The sequence below is a fragment of the Heteronotia binoei genome, chromosome 1 (assembly GCF_032191835.1).
Source record: "Heteronotia binoei isolate CCM8104 ecotype False Entrance Well chromosome 1, APGP_CSIRO_Hbin_v1, whole genome shotgun sequence".
In the NCBI taxonomy this organism is placed as follows: domain Eukaryota; kingdom Metazoa; phylum Chordata; class Lepidosauria; order Squamata; family Gekkonidae; genus Heteronotia; species Heteronotia binoei.
Window position 1 is genome coordinate 24,026,171 of NC_083223.1, and position 26,604 is coordinate 24,052,774.

General features: G+C 41.9%; 1 protein-coding gene across 3 annotated transcripts in view; it reads right to left on the reverse strand.

Annotated features, from left to right (window-relative positions):
- The window catches only part of HDAC4 (histone deacetylase 4), a 182,049-nt gene that overhangs the window by 44,264 nt on the left and 111,181 nt on the right, over positions 1-26,604 (reverse strand). For all 3 annotated transcript variants that reach the window (XM_060232591.1, XM_060232607.1, XM_060232600.1), the window contains exons 12-14: positions 17,954-18,192; positions 8,082-8,336; positions 3,553-3,739 (exon numbers count right to left, since the gene is read on the reverse strand). In XM_060232591.1, the coding sequence (XP_060088574.1) occupies positions 3,553-3,739; positions 8,082-8,336; positions 17,954-18,192 (681 nt within the window). The remainder of the gene's footprint in view (positions 1-3,552; positions 3,740-8,081; positions 8,337-17,953; positions 18,193-26,604) is intronic.

A 26,604-nucleotide genomic window follows, 5' to 3' on the forward strand; every position in this document is an offset into this window, starting at 1 on the left:
GCCACAGGATTGGAAAAAGTCAGTTTATATCCCAATCCCGAAGAAGGGTAATGCCAAGGAATGCTCAAACTATCGCACCACTGCACTCACTTCACATGTCAACAAGGTCATGTTAAAGATCCTACAAGCTAGGCTTCAGCTGTATGTAGTTTGGGAACTACCAGAAGTTCAAACTGGGTTCGGAGAGGTAGAGGAACTAGAGATCAAATTGCCAACATTCGAGAGTCAGTTTGGTGTAGTGGTTAAGTGTGCAGACTCTTATCTGGGAAAACCGGGTTTGATTCCCCACTCCTCCACTTGCACCTGCTAGCATGGCCTTGGGTCAGCCATAGTTCTGGCAGAGGTTGTCCTTGAGAGGGCAGCTGCTGTGAGAGCCCTCTCAACCCCACCCACCTCACAGGGTGTCTGTTGTGGGGGAGGAAGGTAAAGGAGATTGTGAGCCGCTCTGAGACTATTCGGAGTGGAGGGTGGGATATAAATCCAATATCTTCTTCATCTTCTTCTTCAATGGATTATGGAGAAAGCACAGGAGTATCAGAAAAATGTCTATTTCTTTGATTGTGTGGATCACAACAAAATGTGGCAAGTCCTTAAAGAGATGGGAATACCAGATCACCTCACATGTCTCCTGAGAAATCTGTATAAGGGTCAAGAAGCAACAGTCAGAATGGGATAGGGAACAACTGATTGGTTTAGAATAGGAAAAGGAGTTCGACAAGGATGTATATTGTCACCTTGCTTATTTAATTTATATGCAGAGTACATCATGCAGAATGCTGGCCTGGATGAAGCAGAAGCAGGAATTAAGATTGCTGGGGAAAACATCAACAACCTCAGATATGCAGATGACACCACTCTAATGGCAGAAAGTGAGGAGGACCTAAAGAACCTCTTGTTGAGGGTGAAAGAGGAGAGCACAAAAGTAGGCTTGAAACTCAACATCACAAAAACTAAGATCATGGCATCCGGCCCCATCACACCACGGCAAATAGAAGGGAAAGATATGGAAGTAGTGACAGACTTCACATTTCTGGGATCCAAGATCACTGCAGATGGTAACTGTAACCATGAAATTAAAAGACATTTGCTCCTTGGGAGGACAGCTATGGCGAACCTGGGCAGTATAATAAAAAGTAGAGACATCAGCCTGCCAACAAAAGTCAATGTGATTTTATTCCCAGTAGTAATGTATGGCTGTGAGAGCTGGATCATAAGGAAGGCCGAGCGGAGAAGAATAGATGCTTTTGAGATATGGTGCTGGAGAAGAATCTTGAGAGTCCCTTGGACTGCAAGAAGATCAAATCAGTCAGTCCTACGGGAAATCAACCCAGACTGTTCCCTGGAAGGTCAGATGCTGAAGCTGAAACTCAAATACTTTGGCCATCAAATGAGAAGGGAGCACTCACTGGAGAAGATCCTGATGCTGGGAAAGACAGAAGGCAAAAGAAGAAGGGGACAGCAAAAGATGAGATGGCTGGACAGCGTTATTGATGCAACAAACACGAATTTGAGCAGTCTTCAGAGGATGGTGGAAGGCAGGAGGGCCTGGCATGACTTTGTCCACGGGGTCGCAAAGAGTCGGACTTGACTGTGCGACTGAACAACAACAACAATGTCCCCAGTATCTTGTTACATGCCATTTTTTAGAACTGATTAGAAATTGATCACGGTGCTCTAAGTTGAAAAAGGATCTTACGGTGATGATTAGCTGCTTCTTCTAGTATCCTGGTCTGGAAACTGCAGAAATCCAGCCTTGCTAAAAAATCAACAAACTTGGGGTGAGAGACAATGCTCAGAACCCCAGCTGATTCCCCTCCTAAGCTGAATATCAGAAGCCCATATCTGATCTCCAATGGTCTCCTTGGTAAGTGGAGAATACAAGCAGAATTCTTCTGTTCTCCAGTCCAAGCTGCCAGTAACAGATGGGTAGTCAGTTTTGGCTGCAGAAAAAAGGACCCAATTGCTCTGGTTCTCAGAAGCACAAGCTAGTAGCTTAGAGTGGAGAGGAAAGCAGAAAACTCCTATTAGTGTAAGGAATGGTAGGAGATGGGAGGGAGGTTCCTTCCTTCTTTACAGTTTGACTTCCGGAGAGTCAGTTTGGACCAGACTAGAAAGTGGGTCTCATTCACACAGACACTTGTCTAGAATATGTGAATCCACACCCACACACAGTAAAACCCATATCTCAGATGATAGCTTGTGAGGCATGGGGCTACATCTCTCTAACCTCATATTGTGTATACATAGAACACACAACTGGAAACATTGGGAATTTTGCGGTAAAGATACTGTACATAAAAAAGGAGCATTCTGTACAAGCCCATGTCAATAACAGAGAAATAGCACAGAAAAGTGGCTGTCTCTGCTTCACGTTTATTTTAAGAAAAGGAGGAATGGCCATATGATGGAGATTACATGATTGCTTATTCCTGCAATAAACAGGAGGTCACACTAGATGACCCCACGTCTTTTAAAAGTCTTCACAAGTAAACACAGACTCAGCAGGACCCTCTACTCTAGTCCTCCAACTGGATCTGAAACCATAATGCATCTTACATGGGCAAGCAATGAGGTAGTAGGAATTCTAAGCCTCAAAGTTTAGCTGCTGTAAATGTCTCTCAAATCCCACCCCACATACATGATTAGTGGGGTGCTCTATTGAAGTGATAAAGCGGATTCCAGTCCTACCTTCAGCACCAAAAGGTGAATCTTGCCTTATTCCAACTTTGCCCACTGGTAAGACTCTTTTAACAACTTTTGCCCACTTTTTTCTCAGTGAGTTACGCAAGGGATGGCAGGGATACTCTGTGAGAATTTGCAGTAGTGTCTTCTCTTTCTTATTCTAGGGTCTTTGATCTCCATGCTTTGCAAAAAGCTCCTTTTCCTTCCAAATTCTTGTTCTCACAGTGGGACCTGAATCCTTGTTTGGCATCAGTATTTCCTGAGATGTAGAGGTGACGTATGATGTGTTGTGTTTGCCTACCCGGAATTGCCCTTAACTATCTGTGTGATGTAAGAAGGTTTAAATCTACATGTGCAGGGAGACTTGGAGCTTGGCAGTTAGTGATTTTATTTGATTGTTTTATGGTTTTAATATTGTTTACTAATGTTGCCTTTGTTTATTTTATGCTGTTAGCCTGAGTCTTTGTAGAATGGGTGGGATATAAATCTACTGCAAATAATGATGATGATTGATGATGTTAATAATAATAGTGGACCACCCTTCCTACAACTGAGGGTGTTGCACTGCATGTGACATGAGGAAATATCAGGGATGGACAGCTTTGGGGAACTGGCTCTTTCCATAAATGGCTAACACAGGCCATTGCTGACTTATCTTTTCAAAACAGGAAGGTGCCAGCTGTATCACTACAGACACTACTGCTGTTGCTATGTTCTCAGTCCCCTAAAGTGTCATCTAAAGCTACACTGTCATCATACTGGGATTAAAGACACCAGAGTAATGAGACCATAGAATCAGCCTGTTAAAAAAACATAACTAACTGAACTTACAGAGGCATTTAATGCTGTGAAAACAGTTTTCAACAGTACCTGTTGTGAACTGTGGTTTGCAGGGTGGCTCCTGTACTGATATGGGAAAGTTTGCAGAAGCAGGTGAGGACTGGGCACGAGAAAGGGGCCGATGCCCTCCAAAGGACACAGGGATACCAGCAGCTTCCATGGATGCCTGGTAGTTTCTCAGCTGGTGAATGCGTTGCTGCTCCAGTAAAAGTGCTTGCTGTAAGGAGGATGGATGGTGTTATCATTGCAAGAACTGTTCAGTGAATTTGATACATCTGTTTGAAATGACTTTGTGATAAATGAATGCATTCACAATCACTGAATCTCAGCAACATTAGCCAATATATCTTCAAGCAAAAATTAAAGTTTATCACTGTTCAAGCTAAAATCTAAGCCTTTTAGCAGTGTTCCTAATGACAATTTTTTCAAAAATTTTAAAATACATTTCATAACAGCCACTTAATATTTTGCCTGAGAAGGGGGAATCTTGTTTTTCAAATGATAGTTAAATTGATTACCTCATACACCAACCTGTGTTAAAGAGGAGGTTGGCAAAAAACTTTGAGAGTCTCTGCTTTAAAGCACCCAAGCTGTAATTACCATTGGATTTCTTATGCCTGAAAGTCAGAAGGAAAATTGTACATGTTAGTCTGTGGGCCAAGAGCCGAAGAGTCACGTTATCATGTAAGGTAGCAAAATCTCATTTTGTTTTTCTGAAACATGTTGGCATATGGATTATGTTTTCACTGATAACTGCTGTTGCTTAAAAATTTTGTCAAAATGGCTGAAACGACCTTTTTAAATGTTGGCAAAAGTGACAAGACTGTAATATTATTAGTACTAAGAGATTAATTAAAATACATTCACAAGTGAAATAAACATCCATGTAGGCAAGGAATCCACCACATGAAAGATACATACAGGACTGACTTTTATGGATTGTATTATCCACTGCTGTACTAAAGCAACAAATCCAAGATATGCGTCCCCTTCAAATCTTCAAGCTACAGAAGATAGTGTTGACTGTTTCTAATTGCTGCTGTTCTCCCGTAACCTTAAATATGGTAAAAAGTATAGCAGAAGCCTTGCACATTCCAAAACTTAGCAATTTCAGCCTTATTACTATATCCTTCAATTCATAAGGACTTCAAGTGGACTAAGACCTCAAGTTATGCATAACTGATCTGAACTCCATTCACTGAGCTCATGGTATCGACATGGCAAAAGATTCCACAAGAACATAATTCCTCCAACATAAAATCAGTTTCCTGGAGTGCTGCAGGCACTACTTAATGACTAAAGAAAACTGCTTCTGATCATCACTCATTTCCTGACCTTGTGAAAGAAAATCAGGCCCTGAAAAGTCAGCTATTTCAGTTGAAGTTATTCACAGAGCTGTACAGCAGATATGAATGACACCCAGAATCACACATTTTACCCAAGCCTAGACTCAGGAAACACTGCAAAGATAAGCATGTTGGCTGCCACATCCTAAAATCAATTTCCTAGTCCAAAAACAGGAGGACAGAAGAACTGTTTATGTCACTCAGAGTTCCTTGCAGAAACTACTTTCTGAAGTTTCAGCCCTGTCTTCAAAGGCAGCCGCACATTACAGTAGTCAAGTTGTGAGGCTACTGTAGTACTGATAACTATAGCTACAGTGGATATGTCTAAAAGGGGGGGGGGGGCAACTTCCATGCCATATAAAGTTAAGAAAGGAACACCTTTTGCTTCCTGGTTGACTTGTTTTTCTAACAGAAGATATACAACAGAATTCTCCAGCTCTTAAATGAGTGTTAATGACAGACCTGCACCATCCAGTGAGGGAACATAACTCTCTCCATAATCTTATACTTCCCAATCAGCATCACCTCTGTCTTATCAGATTAAGTATTTTCTTCCTCAATCATAATTTCCACATGTCCTAACACAGAGAAGGCTGAGTCCTGAGGCTTATTTAATATAACGTATACCTAGGTGCCATCAGCATGTTGATGACAACCCATTTAAAAACTTTATATCTCAGAAAAATGTTCAATTACAGGGATGACAATACTGAGGTCTCATAAAATCACTGAGTAAAAATGGGGAAATAATGGACTTGTCCTTCTAGAGGTAATACTGTGAAAAGCTTTATGGCAAATACAATCATCAGTAAAATGTATCTGCATATTTTAATTGGCTTTTACATTTTAAAAATTAAAATCAGCCATATAGACACTATAGCATACATTTTAAAGAATCTTCTTCAGCCATCTTGATGATGTAAAACTCTTATGACTCAGAATACTTATAATGTGCAAACATAATCCATATATGTACCATTTATGGACAAAGAACTGGTATTTGCTACCTTACCTGATATGATTTCTGCTCTGGCTCACAAACTATGTAGTTTTGGCATGTTTAAGATAAAGGGCCATTGAATTTTAAACTGCAGTTTCTAGGTCAAGGTTATTTAAACATAAATGTCCTAAAACCAGTCTTGGATCACAAGTGGATCAGAAGCTACCAACATTTTTGGAGAGAGAGAGAGAGGAGGAGAGGAGAAATATGGATGAAAGAAGAAAGAAAATACAGAAAAACAGATCCAGAAAAATCAGGAAAAAAATATCAGTCTCGTGGCAAACTGTGGTTAAACATGGCCCTGAATATGAAAGGTTCTCATAAGAAATCATAATTTGAAAGTAGTTTACTCCGTTGATACCAGTTTTGAAAATGAGAACATTGAAGTAGTTATCGCTGTAAACTGAATTACTTTATTGGCCATCTATATGTGTACTGACTATTACCTTTGCACACCACCTCAAGAAGCCTTCTAGACATGAGGGACAATTTAAATTAATATATATCTGCCAGAATGATTCATAGGATTGAATCCCATAGAAGAATCCCACACTTGCAAGTGGAAGCACTAAACTTACTCTTTGCAGTCTATTTGCTCTAAATGAAAGTGGTTTGTATTTTTTCAAGTGAGCAAGACAGAGCACAAGGTCTAGCAAAATTTCAAAAGCAATTTAAATACAATCATGCAAAATGGCTCTTTAACATTCCCTATACACATTATTTCATTAAAAATTATACTGAAGTGTTGCTTCTGCCTTTGGTGCTATCATTTCAGAAAGCGGAACAGTGCTAAGTACATTTTCCCTTCCACTGACTCATGCATCGCTGGCTCTGACCCACAGAATGGCACGATTCATATTCACAATATGACTTGCCTCAATGGACAAGTTGTCCAGGTTGATAGTTCACACAAATCATGCAACTTTTGTTAAAAATGTTTCTCCCATGCATTATTAAGAGAAATAAATAAATCTTGGGTGCTAGCTGAAGTGTTTCATAGGGGCTAACTCTGGCTATGAGTGGCTTTGTCATATGCAGGGAAAGGCACCATTTGCCGCTTTCCTTCATTTTTATGTAAAACTAAACTATCACATCTCTTACGCAGGAACAAATAAATAAAAATACTCATTCCTCTGTTTCAAACAAGATAAAGATACTCAGAAGCACAAAACAAAGAACAATGATTCTCCAGCATATTAAATCTAGACATGGGTTAGAGGTCCTACTGATGTGGGTGTTCCTATCATTCTTCCTTCTCCAAATATATGCTACGCTCCTTGTTTATGTTAAGGCGGGGGGGGGGGAGATCCAGTGAAACTGACTGGCAGTAGATTCAGGACACTGGAAAGAAAATCCTTACACAACTTATATAGTTTAACTGATGGGATTTACTGTCATTAGTTTAGATGACTTTAAATTATGGAAAGAGGTCCACCAACTGTTGTTAGACAAGGTGGCCCCATGTCTGGAAGCAGTATACCTGTGAATGCTAGTTGCTGGACACTTCACAGCAGTGTGAGGCCTCATCCTTTGTGTCCCTTCGGAGGCATCTATCTGGTCTACCATTTTGGGGAACAGAACGTTGGCCTGTACGGACCATTGGTCTGATCTTTGAAGACTCTTTTTATGTACCATGCTTGTGATAGAAAACTATCCATTCCTCTATAATACAAGCTAGTTCCAGAACTTGTCAGACATATAATAATGCAGTCAGTATGTGGTATCAAATATTAATCCAGTGACATGTCACTTTTATGCATTGTCTCTATTTAAAGCAGGGATCCCCAATGTTGTGTCTGCCAGCACCTTTCCTGGTGCCCACCAAGTGTTTTCAGAAAGTGGGCCAGCAAGGGTTCTGATTGGCAGTAAAGACTGAATTGGCTGTGCAGATTTTTACAAATGTTGCATCAGCAGCAGCTGCCACGACAGCACAAAGATTTTCACTGTGGGACTGAAGGTAAGCTGTAGCAGACATTTTGTGGCTGGCTCTGTCTCCTACTGCAGACGTATGCGGGCTCTGGCTCTTGTGGCAGTCATTGTGCAGCAGCTATGTTGTGGCTACACCCACCACACTATTTCAGAATTCCAAAGGTGCCTGCAGGATCAAAAAAGCTGGGGACCTCTGATTTAGAATTAGCAATAAATATAAAGTCTGCCAACAACCGTCAATAAGCAATAAAGATATGTTTCATTTTTAATGCATTCAACTTTACCTGTCTAAATAGCAACTCCTGCTCAGACTGCTTCTGTCCTGGTTCTAGTTCTTGTGGCATCTCTCCATCTTCATCATTTTCAAGGGGTTCTTGCTTTACCTGGACCATATTGGCCAGTCCTTGGAAATCCTTTTGGTTTGATATTCTATCAATATATGCATCTTCCAAAAATGCCTGGTGTTCTCGTAATTCCTCTTCTGTTTCTTCAGGATGGCTTTCATGCTGGCGGGAAGATTCATTTGTTTTTGGTATTTTCTGAAAACCAAAATTTATTTCTAAAGCATGATCCAAGAGTCAAAACATACAGTCTTATCAAATAAACCATCTGAAATGTTTAAGGATAGGAGAAAAATAATTTTTTAAAAAATATATATGCAACAGATTAGGTTTTAAGCACATCTCACCTGTTTCCCCACCAATTAAAATACAAGCATTGGTTGTTTTGTAAACTGGGAACTATGTTATAAAGCTGCTCTTAATAGTGTTCCGATAAGAAGTTTAGAAAGGGGAAATGTTCAGACTGATATGCACTTTCAAAGCAGTGTTCTTAATCCTTCCACAGCCACCCGGAAGCCTCCAGGGCTGACTGGGACTTGATTGCTGATGAAACCACAGCAGTGACAAGGCAAACACCCGGAGCCTCCAACCTTTCTTTTTTGATGTGCCAGCGTCATGTCAACTTCCTGGAGCCTTTGCCCAAGACCTCAGGCAGGTAAGATCTGCTTTCAGTTGAGTTCTTCTTTCCAGAAGCCCCCGGACCTGGAGTCCTCTTGGAAAATGTTGCCTCCATTACAATGGAAAGGTATGAACTCATCTTATTCTCTAACTTTAAGGACTTTATTTATTTTGTAGCTGCTGTCAATCTGGAAGATAGAGCTAGGCTCTAAGGACCTCCTGGAGCTGCAGGGCTATTGAAATGGAAGGGCACCCTTGCTCTGTCCAAGGAGGCATACACAAAAATTTGCAAAGAGGAGGTGTTTGGATGCCTACCCCCACTGAAGGAGAACCTAAATATTGCAGTTTTAATGTTTTTTAAAGTGCCAGAGAGCATGTGGTGATATCTCTCAGAGAACACAAGTGTTCTTTCCATGATTTTAAATCTAAAATCATGTAATTGATTGGATAAGTGTATCTGTGATGGATTGGAAATCAGCCTGTGTGAGTGACAGTTGAGACACTCACTGTGATTGGCTAGCCACCTCCATGGTAACCGATGTAACAAGTTAAAGGAGGCAGGGAGAGAGAAAATCTCCTGAGTTCCAGTTTCGTTCCGGTGGAGATCAGACTGAGTCTGAGTAACACTGCAGTCTAGGCAGTCTGAGACAGAGCTGGTGATTGATTAGAGCTCTTGTCTGTAGAGAGCTTGTTTATTAGAAGGGGCTAACAGTGGCTCTTTCTCAGAGTTGTGGCACAGAGTGTCACAAGGCAGACTGAGGTTAAAGACTCTGCTGAGCAGTTCTGTCAGAACCAGAGGACAGACTCCTGGTCATAAGAAAGATCACAAACACTATGAGAGGGACAAAAGGGTTCTTGTTTCTGTGCAAAATCCCAGGGACAGAGATCCTAGCAGTTTCAAAGGACTTGGCACACTTGGTGTCAGTCTGAAGGGTGTCAGAGTCCAGGGTATAGTTTACAGATAAGAGGATACCTCGTCTGCTAGGGGAAAGGGTCTGTGGTGCGAAGTTCTGACACTGGTCCAGTCAGTCTTCTCTCAAAGACTTAGGGTGTGGAGATTCAAAAAAGCCAAATACATCTCTAAAGGATCTATATGTTCTGGGTGTTGTCCAGTTAAGAGAAACACTGTTTGTTTTATATAATAACAGCCTGCCAACATAAAGTGTTCTTGAGTTTTCCAGTTTGTTTTTCTGCCTGCCAGCGTTTTAAATATACAAACCTTTGCTATTATTTCTTCCTTCCCAGCCTTTTTGTATATAATAAAACCTATTCTTATTTTGATCTTAAAGACATCATCTGTGCCATTGTTTATTTCTGACAAGGTTAATTTTGGTTCTCCGGAGGTACTAGGTAAAGGTGTGACAGGATTCAAAGTGTTCCCCTTTGCCTGCTGACCCTGGCTTCCTCACAGTATCAATATACAGACAAAGGAATTTGGTCTTATGATATAGTTATTGCACAAGATAGTATTACAGAGCAGCACAAGATCTATTAGTTCTCTACTCTTCTAGCTTTCCAAACAAAAAGAAAGCATTTGCTACATTATTATACTTCAAAAATGAAAACACTTATAAAGAATACTCCTACCAAATGCTACAAACTGGTTAAATAATAATATCTAAGAGATTGTGCTGGCCAAAGAAACCCATGGAAGTGGCAAACCAATGGACTGTCTGAGAAGCAGCATGGAGACAAATGTCTGCTGCCAGTATAATTTATGTACAGAAACAGTATAGCACTCAGATATAGATGTCATGCCTACTGCACTTTTGATAAAGACGCCTGGCTGTGTAGAAACTGAAATGTAATACAAAATACTGGAAGCAGTTGGCTCCCATTGCACATTGGAAGAATTACCTGTGGTGTAAGAAAACAGGTGTAAAATAGGTGTTTCTGAGTTCCATCAATATGAACAAAATTCTCGCCCACAGCTGAAGCAATCTGATAGGCTTGCTGGGTGGCCAAGGTTAAAAAAAGGAGTTTATATAAAAAGTTGAAAGAACAAAGGGAATTGCTACATTCCCTACAGAGTTAGCCATGTCCTTATGGCAGTTAGCTGAGTCCATCTGCCATAAGGCAGGACTGAAAACTAGAGGAGGGAAAAGCCCCTCCCCTTACAGGGATAACAAAAAAGTTTTGACCCTGCCTGATTGGAAGAGAGTTTCGTTCATATTGATGGAACTCAGAAACACCTATTTTACATATGTTTTCTTACACCACAGGTAATTCTTCCAATTTGCAATGGGAGCTTCTTCCCATATGAAGAGACTGGCCCATGGAAGGACCACGGTAGAACTCATACATTTCTTGGCTATTTCAGTGGGTTTCTTGATATTCGTGTCCTGGATTGTTTGCTACCTTCTGTGACCTTCTTGTGTGCCACCTTCTTGTCATGTGTCAAAGTACACACTCAGATTTTTGAACTACTAGGTGTGGATCTATTTTCCCCAACTGATCACAAAACTATGCACCTGCCTGCACGTGAGATTGTGTTTAAACATTCTTGATTCCCGGCTGTTGGACTAAATCAGGAAATCATTCTGGTAGGAAAAGACTGTTACTCTTTGGAGATGGAAGTGGGCTACCAGTGCCACGAGTATCTTGATAAAGACTTAGGGTACACTAATAGCAAAACAGACAGCCTGGTACTGAAAACTATTTCCTTTCCTGCATATACAAATGGGAAGGACTTCTTATGTACTGAACAGATCTGAATGGAGAGGGAGGCTTTGGAGAGATCTGTTGATGTCAGGAAGTCTTTGCAATGAAATGCTGCAGTAATGGATCAGAAGTTTTCCATTTAGAAAATGTTTCATTCTTCTCCAGAGTTTTAACAAATTGCAGTTGAAAATGGCCTGCATGTCCCCATTTTTTCTTGGATTTTTTTTAAAGATCAAGCCAGCCCTGGAACAAGGATATTTAGCCAGAATAAGTTTAATTTATTATTTATTTGATTTATATCCTGCCCTCCCCACCGAGGCAGGCTCAGGGCGGCTCACAAATATGAGGTTACACAGTTACATTGTGTTACCAAATAAAACAATACAAACATAAAACATAAAAACAATTTCTAAAAAACATATACTTATACTGGTATCAAGGTTTCAGACAGCGATCTGAATGGTGGTTAGCCATTCTAAGAGCTCCTAGGATCATGATATCATAAAGAGGTAGACCATCGGTGATTTTCTATAGGCCAATCACACTGCTGAAGATGTTATTATAAAAATGCATGCCGGAAGAGTGCCGTTTTGCAGGCCCTGCGGAACTGTGAAAGCTCTTGCAGGGCCCTGATCTTTTCCAGCAGCTTATTCCACCAGCTAGGGGCAGCAACGGAAAAGACCCTGGCTCTTGTTGATTTGAGCCTCGCATCTCTGATGCTGGGGACTGTCAACAGGTTTTGAGACCCGGACTGAAGTGCTCACTGGGGCATATGCAGGGAAAGGCGGTCCCTAAGGTATGCAGGACCCTGGCCATATAGGGCTTTAAAGGTAATAACCAGCACGTTGAAACGAATCCGGTACATTACTGGTAGCCAGTGCAGCGCTTTCAGCACAGGTTGAATGTGCTCCCGCAGAGGAACTCCCATTCACAGCCTGGCTGCAGTATTCTGCACCAGCTGGAGTTGCCAGATTTGGGACAAGAGAAGCCCCATGTAGAGGGCATTACAGTAATCCAGTCTCGAGGTGACCGTAGCATGGATCACTGTTGCCAAGTCGTCGCATTTGAGAAAGGGGACCAACTGCCTTGCCATCCGCAGATGGTAAAAAGCTGACTTGGCAGTGGCAGCTACTTAGGCCTCCATTGTTAAAGAGGAATCCAAGAGCACCCCTAAGCTTTTAATCTTGGGTGCCAGTGTGAGCTGCGCTCCATCGAAGGTCGGTAAACAGATCTCTGGCTCAGATACAGGACCTCCGTCTTCGGCGGATTTAATTTCAGTCCACTCAGCCTGAACCACCCCGCCACAGCTTGCAATGCTGCAGACAGATCTTCCTGGGTGGAGTTGGACTGGCCACCCATCAACAAATAGAGTTGGGTGTCATCAGCGTACTGGTGACAACCCAGCCCACACCTCTGGGCAATCTGGGTGAGGGGGCGCATGTAGATGTTGAATAACATCGGAGAAAGAACCATTCCCTGCGGCACACCACAGATAAGTGGGTGTCGTCAGGACAGTTCATCTCCTAGCACCACCCTCTGTCCCTGATCCTGGAGAAAGGAGGAAAGCCACTTTAAGGTCAACCCATGAATCCCAGCATCGGCGAGGCAACAGGACAGTAGCTGATGGTCGACCGTGTCGAATGCTGCCAACAGGTCTAGCAACATCAGCACTGCCGATCCACCTCTATCCAGCTGCCTCTGGAGGTCATTTGTAATGGGTCCTAATTGCTGGAAACCTAAGGAGACTTCCTCTAACAAACAGCTCTTCTAATGGAGGAAGGCTCCAAAATGGCTGAATTAGCTTCTAACTGACAGTGTAGGGGACTTTAAACATTTAAATGTGTTTTAGTGTCTGCCATGAAAACATCATGATGCGACGTCACCCCAGAGTCAGAAACGACTGGTACTTGCACAGGGGACTACCTTTACCTTTTTTAATGTTTAAGGAATACAACTGGAATATCATATCCAGCACCTGTGAGCACAAATGATGCCTGAGTGAAGGTCTGAGAGAAGAGCTGGAGGTGGCTGCTATCCTGGTGGGATAGTGGTTGCTTCTGACATCTTCCTACCTCTAATGCCTGATGAAAGGAGCTGATGGTTGGTAGTGGTCTGAGTACTTCCAGGGGCCTTCTTAGGCCACTGACCCATGTAGGGACTTTGAAATTAAAATAGGGCTGAGATTTGTTGAGGCCCTAGTCTTTGCACCTGAGTATTGGGCAATACTGTTTTTCTTTCCCACATTTCTACTGCTGTGGAATCAAAAGATCTTTCAAACAGGTTGATGCCAGGGAATGGGATGTTAGCTAGCCCAAACTGGAAACCTGGATATACTTTCTAGTAACATTCACCTGCAATGGAAGTCATAGCCCTGGCTGAGAACTGAACACTGATGAAAAATTCACTAAAAGAGCTGTAGAAAGGAATATTTCCCTAACCTCTGTTGCTGCAAGATTGCTAGCCCACAGGCAGCCCCAGCAAGAAAGTTAGCAATGGATGCCCTGATCTGTCCCAAGAATGTCTCAAACTCTTTGGCTGGGTACAGATGGGCAGCTTGGGGTGGTAGCCTCCCATCTCAGAAGAAAACTGGTTTCGTGGAAAGCGCCCTAGGGGGCGGTCAGACAACATGCAGCCTGCTGTCAGAACAGGGACAGGCTGTATATGCCCCGGAGGAGCCGTCACACCATTCAAGCACATGAGCGACGCTTCCCTGCTGCTCCCTGGCCATTCTGACAGCCAGGAAAGGCACCCCAGAAGTGCTTCAGCAATTTGCTTCCACTTGCCACCTGGTAGCTTTTTGAAGCAGCAGAGCAACAGCGGAGGACAAGGTAAGGGCGGAAGCGAGGCGGGACCCAGGTGCGTGTGTTTGAACACACCATTTAAATCTGGAAGTGGGCCATTCATGTGTCAGTCCAATTAGCCATCTGAATCCAGCCTTCCTTAGAATAGCTTCTTTGTGTGTGTCACATGAGTATAGGAAGTCCATCAGGGATGATCTCAGAACTGCCACAATTATGTCTACTAGGGACATCTTCAGCCTAGACATAAATTCTCTGTGTAATGTACAAATCTGAAGACCAATCTGTGTGTCCAAGGAGATGGAATCCTGGAGTGTGCCTCTAGATTCCAGAATTGAATGTTGTCTGGATATGAAGCAGCCACTCACATGGCTCCCTCTTCCACTGAGAATGAGCTAGAACCTTGTGAGGAAGAGACAGGATTTTGGGGGTAAGGAGTAATAAGATGCAACCTTTATTTAAAGGTGTATAACTTTATTGCATTTTTTGTACTGCTGAATGTTGTGCATTTTCTTCACAGTTCCACTTAAAAGCCATCAGTCTTCAAACAGGCAACAAAACGTTTGACACTGACTAACGTGGACTGGCTTTATGTGAACATTCTTTATCGTACATCTCATTGAAACAATAGTGGGCTGAACAAGAATGTGAAGAATGTTTCCTAAAGTACAATCTGGATGAAAGAATTCCTTACAGACTGTTTTCTCATGATTTTGGTTTATGAGTCAAAAGTAGACTCTTAATCTTTAAAAAGTGCCTGCATGCACTCTTGTGTTTCATATTGCAATCTTTAAAGGTTAAAGTTTTGGAATATTAAAGTGCCTTTGTGCACATTTATATTGTTCATCTTAGATTATTCAGAAGTAGAGTCTACTCAGAAGTAGAGGCCAAAAGGTTTTTTCCTAATACATATAAATGTTTTGATAGTATAGTTTCGCCCTGACGTTTCTTTAAAGTCCCTCTTCCACTGTGGCAACTGCCGCTGGGAAGCTTCTGGGAGCTGCAATGCCAGCAGCTGAGCAGTGAAGAGACTGACTGTGGTTCTGCTGCTAACAAGTCCTGCTCCTGACATTCAGCTTGCTCCACTCTGTTCCACCCTTCAGGTGTGCATACCTCTTGGTCCTTCTGAGGTACAGCTGTTGATCGGGGCAAGGAAGGAGACTGTGAGGAAAACAGTGATGGGGATAGATGCATTTGTGACTTCTAATCTGGCTCCCCCTTGCCCCTACCAGGTTGACCACCCATGTTCCTTAGGCTGGGGAGGAAGAGAAAATGGAGCTGCATTTGAGGAAAGATACTAGGGTCATAAATGCTACAGTAGATGATGGAACTCTGCTGCCTGCCAACCAGGGGACATTAGTCAGCACAGTTCTTAGGAAGCCCCATCCTGTGGTGTCTAAGCAAAAGGTCCTTGCCTGATACCAAGAAGTAGTACTTCCCAAGAGTCAAGTAGCCCCACCCAGAATCACTAAACAGATATATGCAACTCTGACTGGGAATGCTAAGCGGGCAAGAGAGAATAAAGAAAGCATTTTTATTGTAACATGAGCCAATCAAAAATTACACAAATCAACTGCAGTATTATTTACTTTCTAATAACCCTAATTTTATGTTTGTAATCTACAAAATATGTTTGGAAAGCTGCACGCTCCAAACCACTTCAGCACACTAGCTTGAATAAAGTATGGATCTGGCAACTGTATAGCAATGGCACAACTGCAGAAGTAGAAATATGACGTCAAAAAGTTTGTACAACCATTTTCCCTTTGCTCTACTATAATAGTTCTTTTAAATGTGGTGTCTCCTTATTCCACTTGAAAACCGTCACACAAGCAGCAAAGCATTAGGCTGACTCATGACATGGATCTAGGTGGCCCGAATGGCCAAGGGCAGGCCTTCTTCTGGGCTAGTTTGTGTGTTTGGCTGCATTAACTTGCTTCTCCAGCAGTAATGCTGGGTCCAATACAATCCCTAGGCTTTTAACCAAGTCCACTAGGGTCAGCTGATCCACCTATGTCCTACCACAACAACTTTGCTCATTGTCATTCTGCAAGTGGGCAAGATCAACAACTGCCCGTACATGTTCCTTCTCTATAATGGCTTCCACTCTATGAATAGCCTGCCTGAGGTCAGGAAGGCTCCCATGCTCCAGGTGACTGCTAAATAATGTTTGGGAGGGAGAGCCCCGTGGCGCAGAGAGGTAAAGCTGCAGTACTGCAGTTGGAGCCCTCTGCTCACGACCAGAGTTTGATCCCAGCAGAAGCTGGTTCAGGTAGCCGGCTCCATGTTGACTCAGCCTTCCATCCTTCCGAGGTCGGTAAAATGAGTACCCAGCTTGCTGGGGGGAAGTGCAGATGACTGGGGAAAGCAATGGCAAACCACCCCGTAAAAAGTCTGTCGTGAAAATGTTGTGAAAGCAATGTCACCTCAGAGTTGAAAACAACTGGTGCTTGCCCAGGGGACTACCTTTACCTTTTTTTTTTAATTTATAAAAACAGAAATAGAGATACATCATAAAAGCTTTAGGAAAATGCACTGTTTTTAGTTACATAATACCATGTTCAGCATTGTTTAATGTGTCATACTTTAGCACATATGTTTTGTTCAGACAACTGTTTTTTTTCCAATTTCTGCTATCCTAGTCCTATCTCATCACTTATGAGATACATTCCACTGATCTACATTGTGTAATTCACCCTGAGCCTCAATTAGAAAGTTGGACTCTAAAATAAAAAATAAATGAAAATAACATAGTGCCTAGTGATAGCATCCTGACATGGATGGCCCAAGCCCGTCTAATCTCATCAGAACTCAGAAGCTGAACACGGTTGACCCTAGTTACTGATGAGAGACCACTAAGGAATACTGATGCCTCTACACAGAGGCAGATAATGGCAAACCTCTGCTCTTCATATCTTGCCTTGAAACATCAAATTGATGGCATTTTCTATCACCACAGCAATAATGGTTCTTTCTTTGAAACACATAACTGTAGCACTTAAAGAGTATTTGGATATACATGCACCAGAAATACAACCACAGCACAATGAAAACCAAAGCATGGTTTCTGGATTTCCCTCTTTGAGAGACAGGCTTGGGAAGGAAGACAACAGAGAGGAAGAATGACATGACAATTCAAGAAAACTCTTATAAAAATGATTGCTGTTAAGAAAATTCTGGTTTATATTTTTAACTGCTGGATTCAATCAAAATTGTGTCCAATGGTTTTGTATTTCTGTGTGTGTGTGTGTGTGTGTATATATTTCACTCAAATGAAAAACATTTGCCTTCAGAAGATCCTTGGAACTTCAAACATTACACTTTCATAATTCTTCCAGTCTTCACATACTTATTAAAGTAAAGCAAATCAGAAGCAGAATGAGAGCAGTGAAAGGCTTTAGAATAAGCCTTATGTCAGGCCTACACCTGTGGACATAACTTCAGAAGTACCAAGTGTACATCCACTCACTACTTAGGGCTGTGAAAAAATTTCATAAACATACAACTCTTATTCAGATGATTTTCAAAGGAATCCATTTTATTTCCCACTACTCAGGTTGAAGAGACCACATCTTGTCCACATGTGCCTTTCCCCCCATGTTCTCTAAACAAGATCTAACAATAAGCCACCCAAAGATGAACACAACTGACATTGCTATAAACCACACACAGTACAGCAGAAAGCTATATAAGTGCATCAAAATTGCAAGAGCAAGAACAGGCAATCAGTGTACCTACCTTGTTAATGTGCAGCTGCTGCTGCTGAAATTGCTGTTTGTGTTTTTCTAAGAACTGCTGATGTTGTTGTTGAATCACTAATTGCTGTAGGGCCTGTGCATTCTGGGGAAGAGGAGCAGACTGTGTACGGCCCAGAGGGCGATGTTGCCGCAGTTTGTGTATGGAGGGAGAGAGCCGATCCGCACCCACCAGGGATTGTGCATGGAGGGGGAGTGCCCCTAGTCCTGAAAGATACCAGTCTGAAGATAATATGGAGAAAAACAGCAGAGAAAAAAAGAGGAAGAGGAGAGGAAGGAGAAAACAGCTTTTGAGTAAATCTCATGGTGACAGTAATGTACCATGAAACCAGTCATGTTGTCATTTTGTTCTAGCAAAAACCTTTAAAAATAAAAGTGCGTGCAGATAAAGAATGTTTTATTTGTACACATACTCATGCACCCACACATATATAAATGAGTGAGAAAGAGCATGCTTCCATGTTCAAAGCTTGCATAAAATTTAGATGTGAAGCTGAACAATAAAACACAGCCCCTGCTTGAGATTCAACTGTACCTACGTAGTAATATAAATGTCAAGCGGGAGTCAGGCTGTATGAAATAAGGGCAATTTTGTCTCCTAGTAACAACAGGGGGTTTTGCCCACTGTGTAACACAGCGTGTAGGACTGGATGGACCATTGGTCTGATCCAACATGGCTTCTCTTATACTCTTATGTACTTTAACCCAAATATTGCCAATCAGCATCGTTTTGACTTAGCATAGAGAAATGAATGCAACTGGTTTGCAATGACATTGTGTCTTCCTCATCTCTTGCACAGAGAAACGAGTAGCCTCTATCCCACAGTGGGAAACTGCCCTTTAGATGCCAAATCAAAGCTTTACTTTGAGTTTTTAACTACAGTTGCTTTTATGATTTGTTTCCAGCCTTAAGTTGCTAGGCATGGTTCTTGTGGCTTGTTTTAATATTGATAAATTTATCGTTGGTATTTTTTTGATTTTACTGTATTATTTTTACCTTGTGAGTCACCTCAAGCAGGTCTCTGGAAAGGTACATATACATTTTAAATGACTAAGATGTGGTGAGAGCTGCTGGTTATTAGACATTCGTGAAGGGTATCTATAAAGTGTTATTAGTTATGTCAGCTAATCATAGCTTCCAAGTCTGGATGCAGCATGGCAATGAATGCCAGCTGCTGAGGGTAAACTGCAGGATAGCCTTGTAGCCTTTATTCCCTGCTTTGGGTTAGGCCTCTGATTGGCCATTCTTGCAAACAGGATGCTGAACTAGAATGACCTCTGGGCTAGTACAGCAGAAGTCTCATTAATCAGTCTCCTTAATTTCATACTATCAAGTAAATCACCTTCTGGTCAGACTCTGCAAACAAAGTATACATGAGTTTCTTGTGGGCTTGAACCAGTGCTTTCATGCAGGAGTTTCTAAAAGCAGAAGTGAGCTTGGAATTGGTGTGAAAGACAAAGAGGCATGTGCATCTATTTGCTTGAGGCTGTGTGGTTCCTGAGCAGTTTGAACTGTGTCTGCCTGAAAATCTCCTCCTTGCTTCTGGTGACTGCTCTATACATGCTCCTGCTGGGAGGGACCTCTGCTGGTGAGGAAAGTCAGGTAACTGCTACTATCTAACTGGGACTGGAACCACAGCTTGCAGCTGTAACTCAGCGTTCACTAGTGGTCAGACTCTGAAAGTAAGCACATGGGTTTCTTGGGGGCTTGTATTCAGTGCTTTCAAATAGGAAAGTCGAGCTTGGGAGTTCAAGCAAGGGACTTTGAGGGGGAGCAGAGGATACCTCTAAAGTCAGTTTCCTAAACAACAGGACATACAAGGTCCACATCAGTAATGTACCACATTATCCTTCCTGCTATAGAAATCTGCTCCAATTCAGGTAAGCACCCTATTTCAAACCTAAAACACCTTTAAACAACCAAACCAATAATGAAGGCAGAAAGCCAGCAGGAGCATGGACGCTATCTAGTGTTTTACAGGGAGCGTCACATGCATGATTATCTGCCCACTGGGCAGAAACTGTGGGTATGTGCTCAATGCATGGAGCTCTTGGTCCTCAGGGAGAGCAAGTTTGTTCCCTTAAGGCTAGGGTTGTCAACTTGGAAAAGCTGAGAGAGAGAGAGGGATGTAGAGACGACCTTTAGGACGTACTAGAACAGTCCCATTCCAATGCTGACAGCTCCTCTGATGTAATGGAGATGGAGAGCCTCAAGGCTGGAAAGCATGAGGCTGAGGAGAAGGGAGGAAAAAGAATGCAATCCCTTAGATGGGACCCCTTCTGTGAACAGTGATTCATTATCCTCTCATATTGAGGATAAGCCTCTGGGATTGTTGGGAGGTGCACTTCTGTTAGTGGGTGATTTGATTATTAGGAATATAATGGTGACAGATGTTTGGAGTGTATGGTGACATGCCTGCCTGGTGCAAAGGCTGCAGACATCACACACTGCTGGGGAGGACTCAGAGGCTGTTGTGCATGTTGGCACCAATGATAATGGTCCTGGAGGAAAAGTTTAAGTTTAGGCATAAAGTTAAAAGGCCAGGACCTCAAAGGTAGCTGTGACAGACAGTAAATGATGTAACTTGGTCTGAGAATCTTGAGTGACAGGGGACTCAAACGTTGAGAGGGTCAGTTGAGAACTTACAATTAAGAACACAGTTATCAAAGATTTCAGGTTTTCACGGCTGGTAACATCATTAGGGTTTGTAGAATCTTTCGGGATCAAGTGCCGTGTTCTACTGGAGAAAGTTTTCCTTCCAGACGTTTCGTTCTCAGCTGCGGAGAACATCCTCAGTGGCGTTGCAGCCGGAGCAGGTGCTCAGACCTTCTTGGCTGCTGTGCAATGCAATGCACAGCAGCCAAGAAGGTCTGAGCGCCTGCTCCGGCTGCAACACCACTGAGGATGTTCTCCGCAGCTGAGAACGAAACGTCTGGAAGGAAAACTTTCTCCAGTAGAACACGGCACTTGATCCCGAAAGATTCTACAAACCCTAAAGAACACAGTTGACTGGGAAGGAAGGCTAAAAGAGTGAGATGTTCAAGAAGGATCCCAATTCAAGACTGTGAGAAATAGCTCCTAGAAGGGTGAACCCTATTCAGTCTGAAGGAGAGGATCAAGAAGGATCCTGTGTTATGGAAGTGGGAAGCTTAGCCCATCCCTAACAAGTTTGAGGGAAAACAGCTCCTAAGAGATGGGGTGCCCCCTAGCCTGTACATAAAGAAGAAAATTGGAACCTGTTTAAATGTTCCTGCTTTCAACAACTTTAGAGTCAGTGGTATCAAGAAGCTTGTGCTAGTTTATCTAAGAAAATATGTCAAGAAATCTCTCCTCAGGTTTTTAAAGTCCTGTCTGAATAACACAAACAGTTACTTGTTTGTGACAAATTATCTGTTTATTTGTAAACAAAGTTAATTCATTCCTGTTGTCTGTTCACCTTGCAAGTGTCAAGCATGATATTTCTGGTTATTGAATCAATATGTGTTATTGGACTCTTTCTTTTCCTCTATTCCTTTTCTGCATAAGACTGCTCTTCAAAGCTTTCCCCCCACCTAGTAATTCTAAAGGATTCAGAATATGCAGGTAACCTTGTCTTGGTAAGTAAATTGCCTCTCCCACCAGTTCCCATCCATATGTCTTATCAGTAAGCCAAGAATGTGTGGGAACTAGGAGATGCTGTAGTGACCAAATGAATAGTTGATAGGACCCTTTGAACCTTCTATGCAATTCACATCTGTATGTTATGCTTTTGAGGCTATCTACTATTGTGCCTTTGAAGTAGCCTTTAAGATTCCATGCCCATGTAAAACTATGTATCACTTCCAAGGTATTGTTCCTTGGAGCAAGTATTGGAGTCTTTGAATTAAACAAAAGCTTGGTTATTCGAAATACCGATGCTTGACAGCAAGTCCTAGACTTGATTCTAACCTGACCATTCCCTCTCAAAGTTAAATAAATCAATTTATTTTTGAACTACAATCTTCCTCTCATGTGCCATTTTCATAACAAGACGTAAGAAGAATTTAAGTCTCTCCCTTCATTTCCCTAGGCTGGGTCAACATATATCTAAGTACATTAGAGCTAGTGTAAGGGACAACAAGAGAGAAGAAAAGGAAAAATGGGCTGCTCAGCCAAAAAAAAAAAGAGATAAAGGGAAATCCATTGAGGAAGACTGAAACTGTCATGGTAGCTTTCTCAGAATTGCTACTGGTTCCACATGTAGGGCTAGCAAGACAGTCACAGATTAGAGGTCTCAATGCATAGTTGAGAAAGAGTTGTCTGAAAGGTTGGGATATGTTAGGCACTGGGGATATCATCTTCATCAATGCATCACAAACGGACGATGATGTTTGAAACGAGAAAGAGAAGATCAACCAGAAAATGGATGTCATAACAGAAGAGATCCATGCAAAGATAGAGTCTTTCTGAGACAAACCAAATATGTACAACCTGTACAAACCTGTTCACTTGAACCAAAGAAGAACCATGCTGCTAGTGCATAATATCAAAAAGATGGCAAAGCACCTTTTGAACTGAACCCAGGGGGAGATGACAGGAGCTGGGGAATCTCTGGCTCAGGGCAACTCAATCCAAAGGCATGACAATGTAAGTGCTCAGTATATTATTGGTAGAAGCATTATAGAATTTGGGGCTGAGAATAAGATGACAAATGAGGGTCAAGTGTGTCAGGAGACAATGACTTACCCTTTGTCAACTGGCAGGTCCTATGTGGAGAGGGCAGCAGCGAGCACCATGCCTGAGACACACCTGGTGGCCTGACAGTATTAGAAGGAGTGAAGGTGAGCTTCAGGAGCTTCTGCCCAAAAATGTGACCAAAAAGGCTCATGGCCAATGACATTAGGGTGGGGTGAGACTTAAATTGCATGAGTTGAGCAGCGCAGGCTGACCCAGGCCAGACTCAACAGGGGATGGCCCTGCAGGGTAGGTGCCAACTTTATGCCCTCACATATGGCAAGGGCACAAGTCTTCTCAAGAAGGGGAGAGCAACCACCAGGATTACGCTGGATGCACAACCTATTTAGTGGGCTAAAAGAGGCATGGCTAATGAGGAAGTGCACGAAAGAATAAAAGGACCACTAAAGGAAGTCAGGAGGAGGGTGCTGTCTACTCCCCTCTATCTGAGGCCTTGGGAAGCAGAGTACCTTTGCAATAACCAACAGAGAGAGGAAGGGAGTGCAACAGCTTCAGTCCTCTCACTCCTTGCCATGGAGCATTCCAGGGCAGCAACCAGTGCCAACCTTCAGACGATGAAAGAATAAAAGGACCACTAAAGGAAGTCAGGAAGACAGTAGAGAAGCTCAATGAATTCTCTGCATTTGTATTCACTGCAGCATGTGGTGCAGTGTACTCCATGCCACAGCCACTAATTTCAGGAAGAGATTCTGAAAAACTTAGTCAAATTGAGGTGACAAGAAATGAAGTTCAAGATTACTGGGTAAACTGAAAACTGTCAAGTCTCCACATCCAAACAGCATACGCCTGGGAGTTTAGGGAGCTCAGATGTGAGACTGCTGCTCTACTAACCTGTAAATGCATGTTATCAACACATCAGTCACTTTACCAAAAGACTGGGGAGTATCAAATTTTACACTGATTTTTAAAGACACGTCAAGAGGGGAACCAGGAAATTAAAGGTCAGTTAGCCTGTCTATCCCATGAAAATCAGTAGAAACCACACATGGAGGAACAAAGCCTGCTGAGTGAAAATCAGCATGTCTTCTGCAAAGGGAACTCCTGCCTAATCAGCCTTTTGAGGTTCTCTGAAAAAGTGAACAAGCATGTAGATAACAGTGGCTCAGCTGACATTATGTACTTGGACTTTCAAAAGGCTTTTGATAAGGGAATTCACCAAAGTCTTCTGAGTAAGCTTAGCAGTAACGGAATATGAGGACAGGTCCGTTTAAGGATTAAAAATTGACTAAATGAAAGAAAGCAAAGAGTACAAATAAATGGACAGTTCTCTCAGTGGAGGGAAGTAAACAGATAGATTCCACAAGAATCGGTATTGGGGCTGCTGCTACTTAATTTGTTCATAAATGATCTGGAACCGGGGCTGAAGAATGTAGTAGCCAAGTTTGCAGATGACACAAAAATATTCAGAATGCTGGAAATCAAATCTAAAATTGAAGATCTTCAGGAGGATCTCCACAAACTGGAGGAATGAGCAAAAGTGTGGCAAATGAAGTTCAACTTAAGTTAGCTGCAAGGTGAAGAACATTTGTTTGAATTTCCTGAGACTGAAAGGAAAGAGACCTTGGAGTCAGGGCAGATAGCTCAATGAAAATGTCAACCCAGTGGTAAAAAAGGCAAACTGTATGCTGGAGAGGACGGTCTTGGCTTCTATGCCCTATTGTTGACCCTCCAGAATAATTGGTTGGCCACTGGGTGAGACAGGATGTTGGACTAAATGGATCACAGGTCTGAATGAACAGGGCTCTTTGTGTTCATATTTTTCAAAATTTTTACTTTAATATATTATATGCTCAACTTTGCTAGACATTCAATGGGAGTCCTCAAAGTAGCTGTCTTATTGCAAAGGAACTTCAGGAACATACTAGATAGCGAACTGCTGAACTGCAAGTTATTACAGCACTCAGAACAATGGAATCCCCAGGACTTAACAGGAATATTGGTTTTTTATCTCTCTACATACGCTAACCTCATGCATCCCTGACATCTGTATTCTCACCAACCTCACAGAAGGGCCCTATATTCTCTTTATTTTAGTTCTTATTTGGAATAACAGATTAGAATTGTAATTGTAATGTAACATAATGAATAGTAGAATGTAATGTAATTTGGAATGGTAGATCAAATCTTATCTCTCTGCTCTAGAGATAAATCTACACAGCCATCTTCAAAGATGATGATGCCATAAGGTTGCCTCCATGCTTGAATCAAGAGGGGACAGATGGAACATAATATCTCAATTAATTGCTTTCAGCATTCCACATCTATGGATATATCTATCTCTAATTTAGATATTTTATTTCTTTCACTATGCCCCCCACTGAACCCAAACAAAAGATAACCATATAATCTTAAGATTGTTATTCCTGAATCTGATAAGTATCTTCATTACATTCCATGCTAATTTACAGCTCACCCTCTGCCATGTGTGGGCAGGTAAATTCCATTTTATTGTATCTGATGAAGTGTGTGCACACATGAAAGCTCATACCTTGAATAAAACTTCGTTTGTCTTAAAGGTGCCACTGGACTCAAACTTTGTTCATTTTATTTTACTGTTAGCTAGACACAATGGGCATCACAACCCTGCTGTGCAGTGGGTTAAAAATCGAATAAAATAAATAAATCATAACAAATGTAGAAAAAGCTGTGTTCCAAATCTGATTTATAGATGGGGAACACTCCAAAAAACCTTAGCAATCTTAGATTGCTAAGAAACAGCTTGTTCAATTGCAGTCCTTAGTTTCTTCAGATAAACAACAGATGCAGATTCAAAGTAGGCATATGAAGGATAGATGTAATAATTGTGTGATATTATACTTCCAATCCTATAAAGTAGCAGACATCATGTTGGTTACATGGTCACCATTACAGCATAATCCTCATAGCAATTTGAAGTAGTATTTTGCAAACTGGAAAAAAAAGTTCATAGTGGATTCAAAAGGACATATGTTCAATTGAAGATCATGATAGCCTGTCTTCTGCCTGGTGAAGGGTCTTTTCAGGTTAGTATTTGCACCATGTTCAAAAATATAACCTTCAATAGGGAAAAGAAATCCATAAAAATATACACACATGTGATGTTGGAACCCAACTAATTTACGATCATTACAGTCCAAATGCCTGTACTGAGTAACAGCATGCTTGCTGGTATTACAGAAACAAATAACAGAGCCCCAAGCAACGAAGTATCACAGTCCCTGTAAAAAGTGTCTACAAAGGGTCATAATCAAGGGGAGGGGGGGAGTTGAGCAACAGGCTGACGAAACCATAACACAAGGCTCTTACCATCCAATTATAGTATACTTCCAAATAAATTCCTTTGCTTTGGCTTAAAAAGGCATTTAAAGACATCACAGGAGCTTCAGGCAACTTCAACCGTGGCAGAAAATCAAGAAGAGGCAAAGGGACATTTCTTCAACAGAGAGAAGAGCTTTGGACATGGGCACGATGTAGGAAGATGGAAAATAACGATCTGTAAATTGTGTGGTGTGTTTAGTTTCTTGCATAATGGCATTGCAGAGTACACACATGTAGCAATTCAAACTGACTGCTCTATGGCGGGGGGGGGAAGCAATAGGACTTGAGCAGCGAAGTATCCACACTTCACCTATGAGAGAAGTTCTTGGATAGAACAGGACATGGGGAACATTTGCAAGTCGAAACAACAGCAGGAGAAAATAGTAAAAAATGGAGATCTGAATGTGGGAAGAAAACCTTATGCAAAAGAGTTACTGGCAGGAGCAAGAGAATCAAAAGAAATTCTGAATGACTTTAACAAACAAACTGCTTTCAGGAGCTTTGAGGGGAGGACAGTTAATATGCCACACGGAAAGGAAAATTCTCAGTGACAAAAGTGATTCAACTACCACTTGCTGAACTTCGTGTTGTGGTAGTTTATAATCCCCTACTGAGAGGTACAA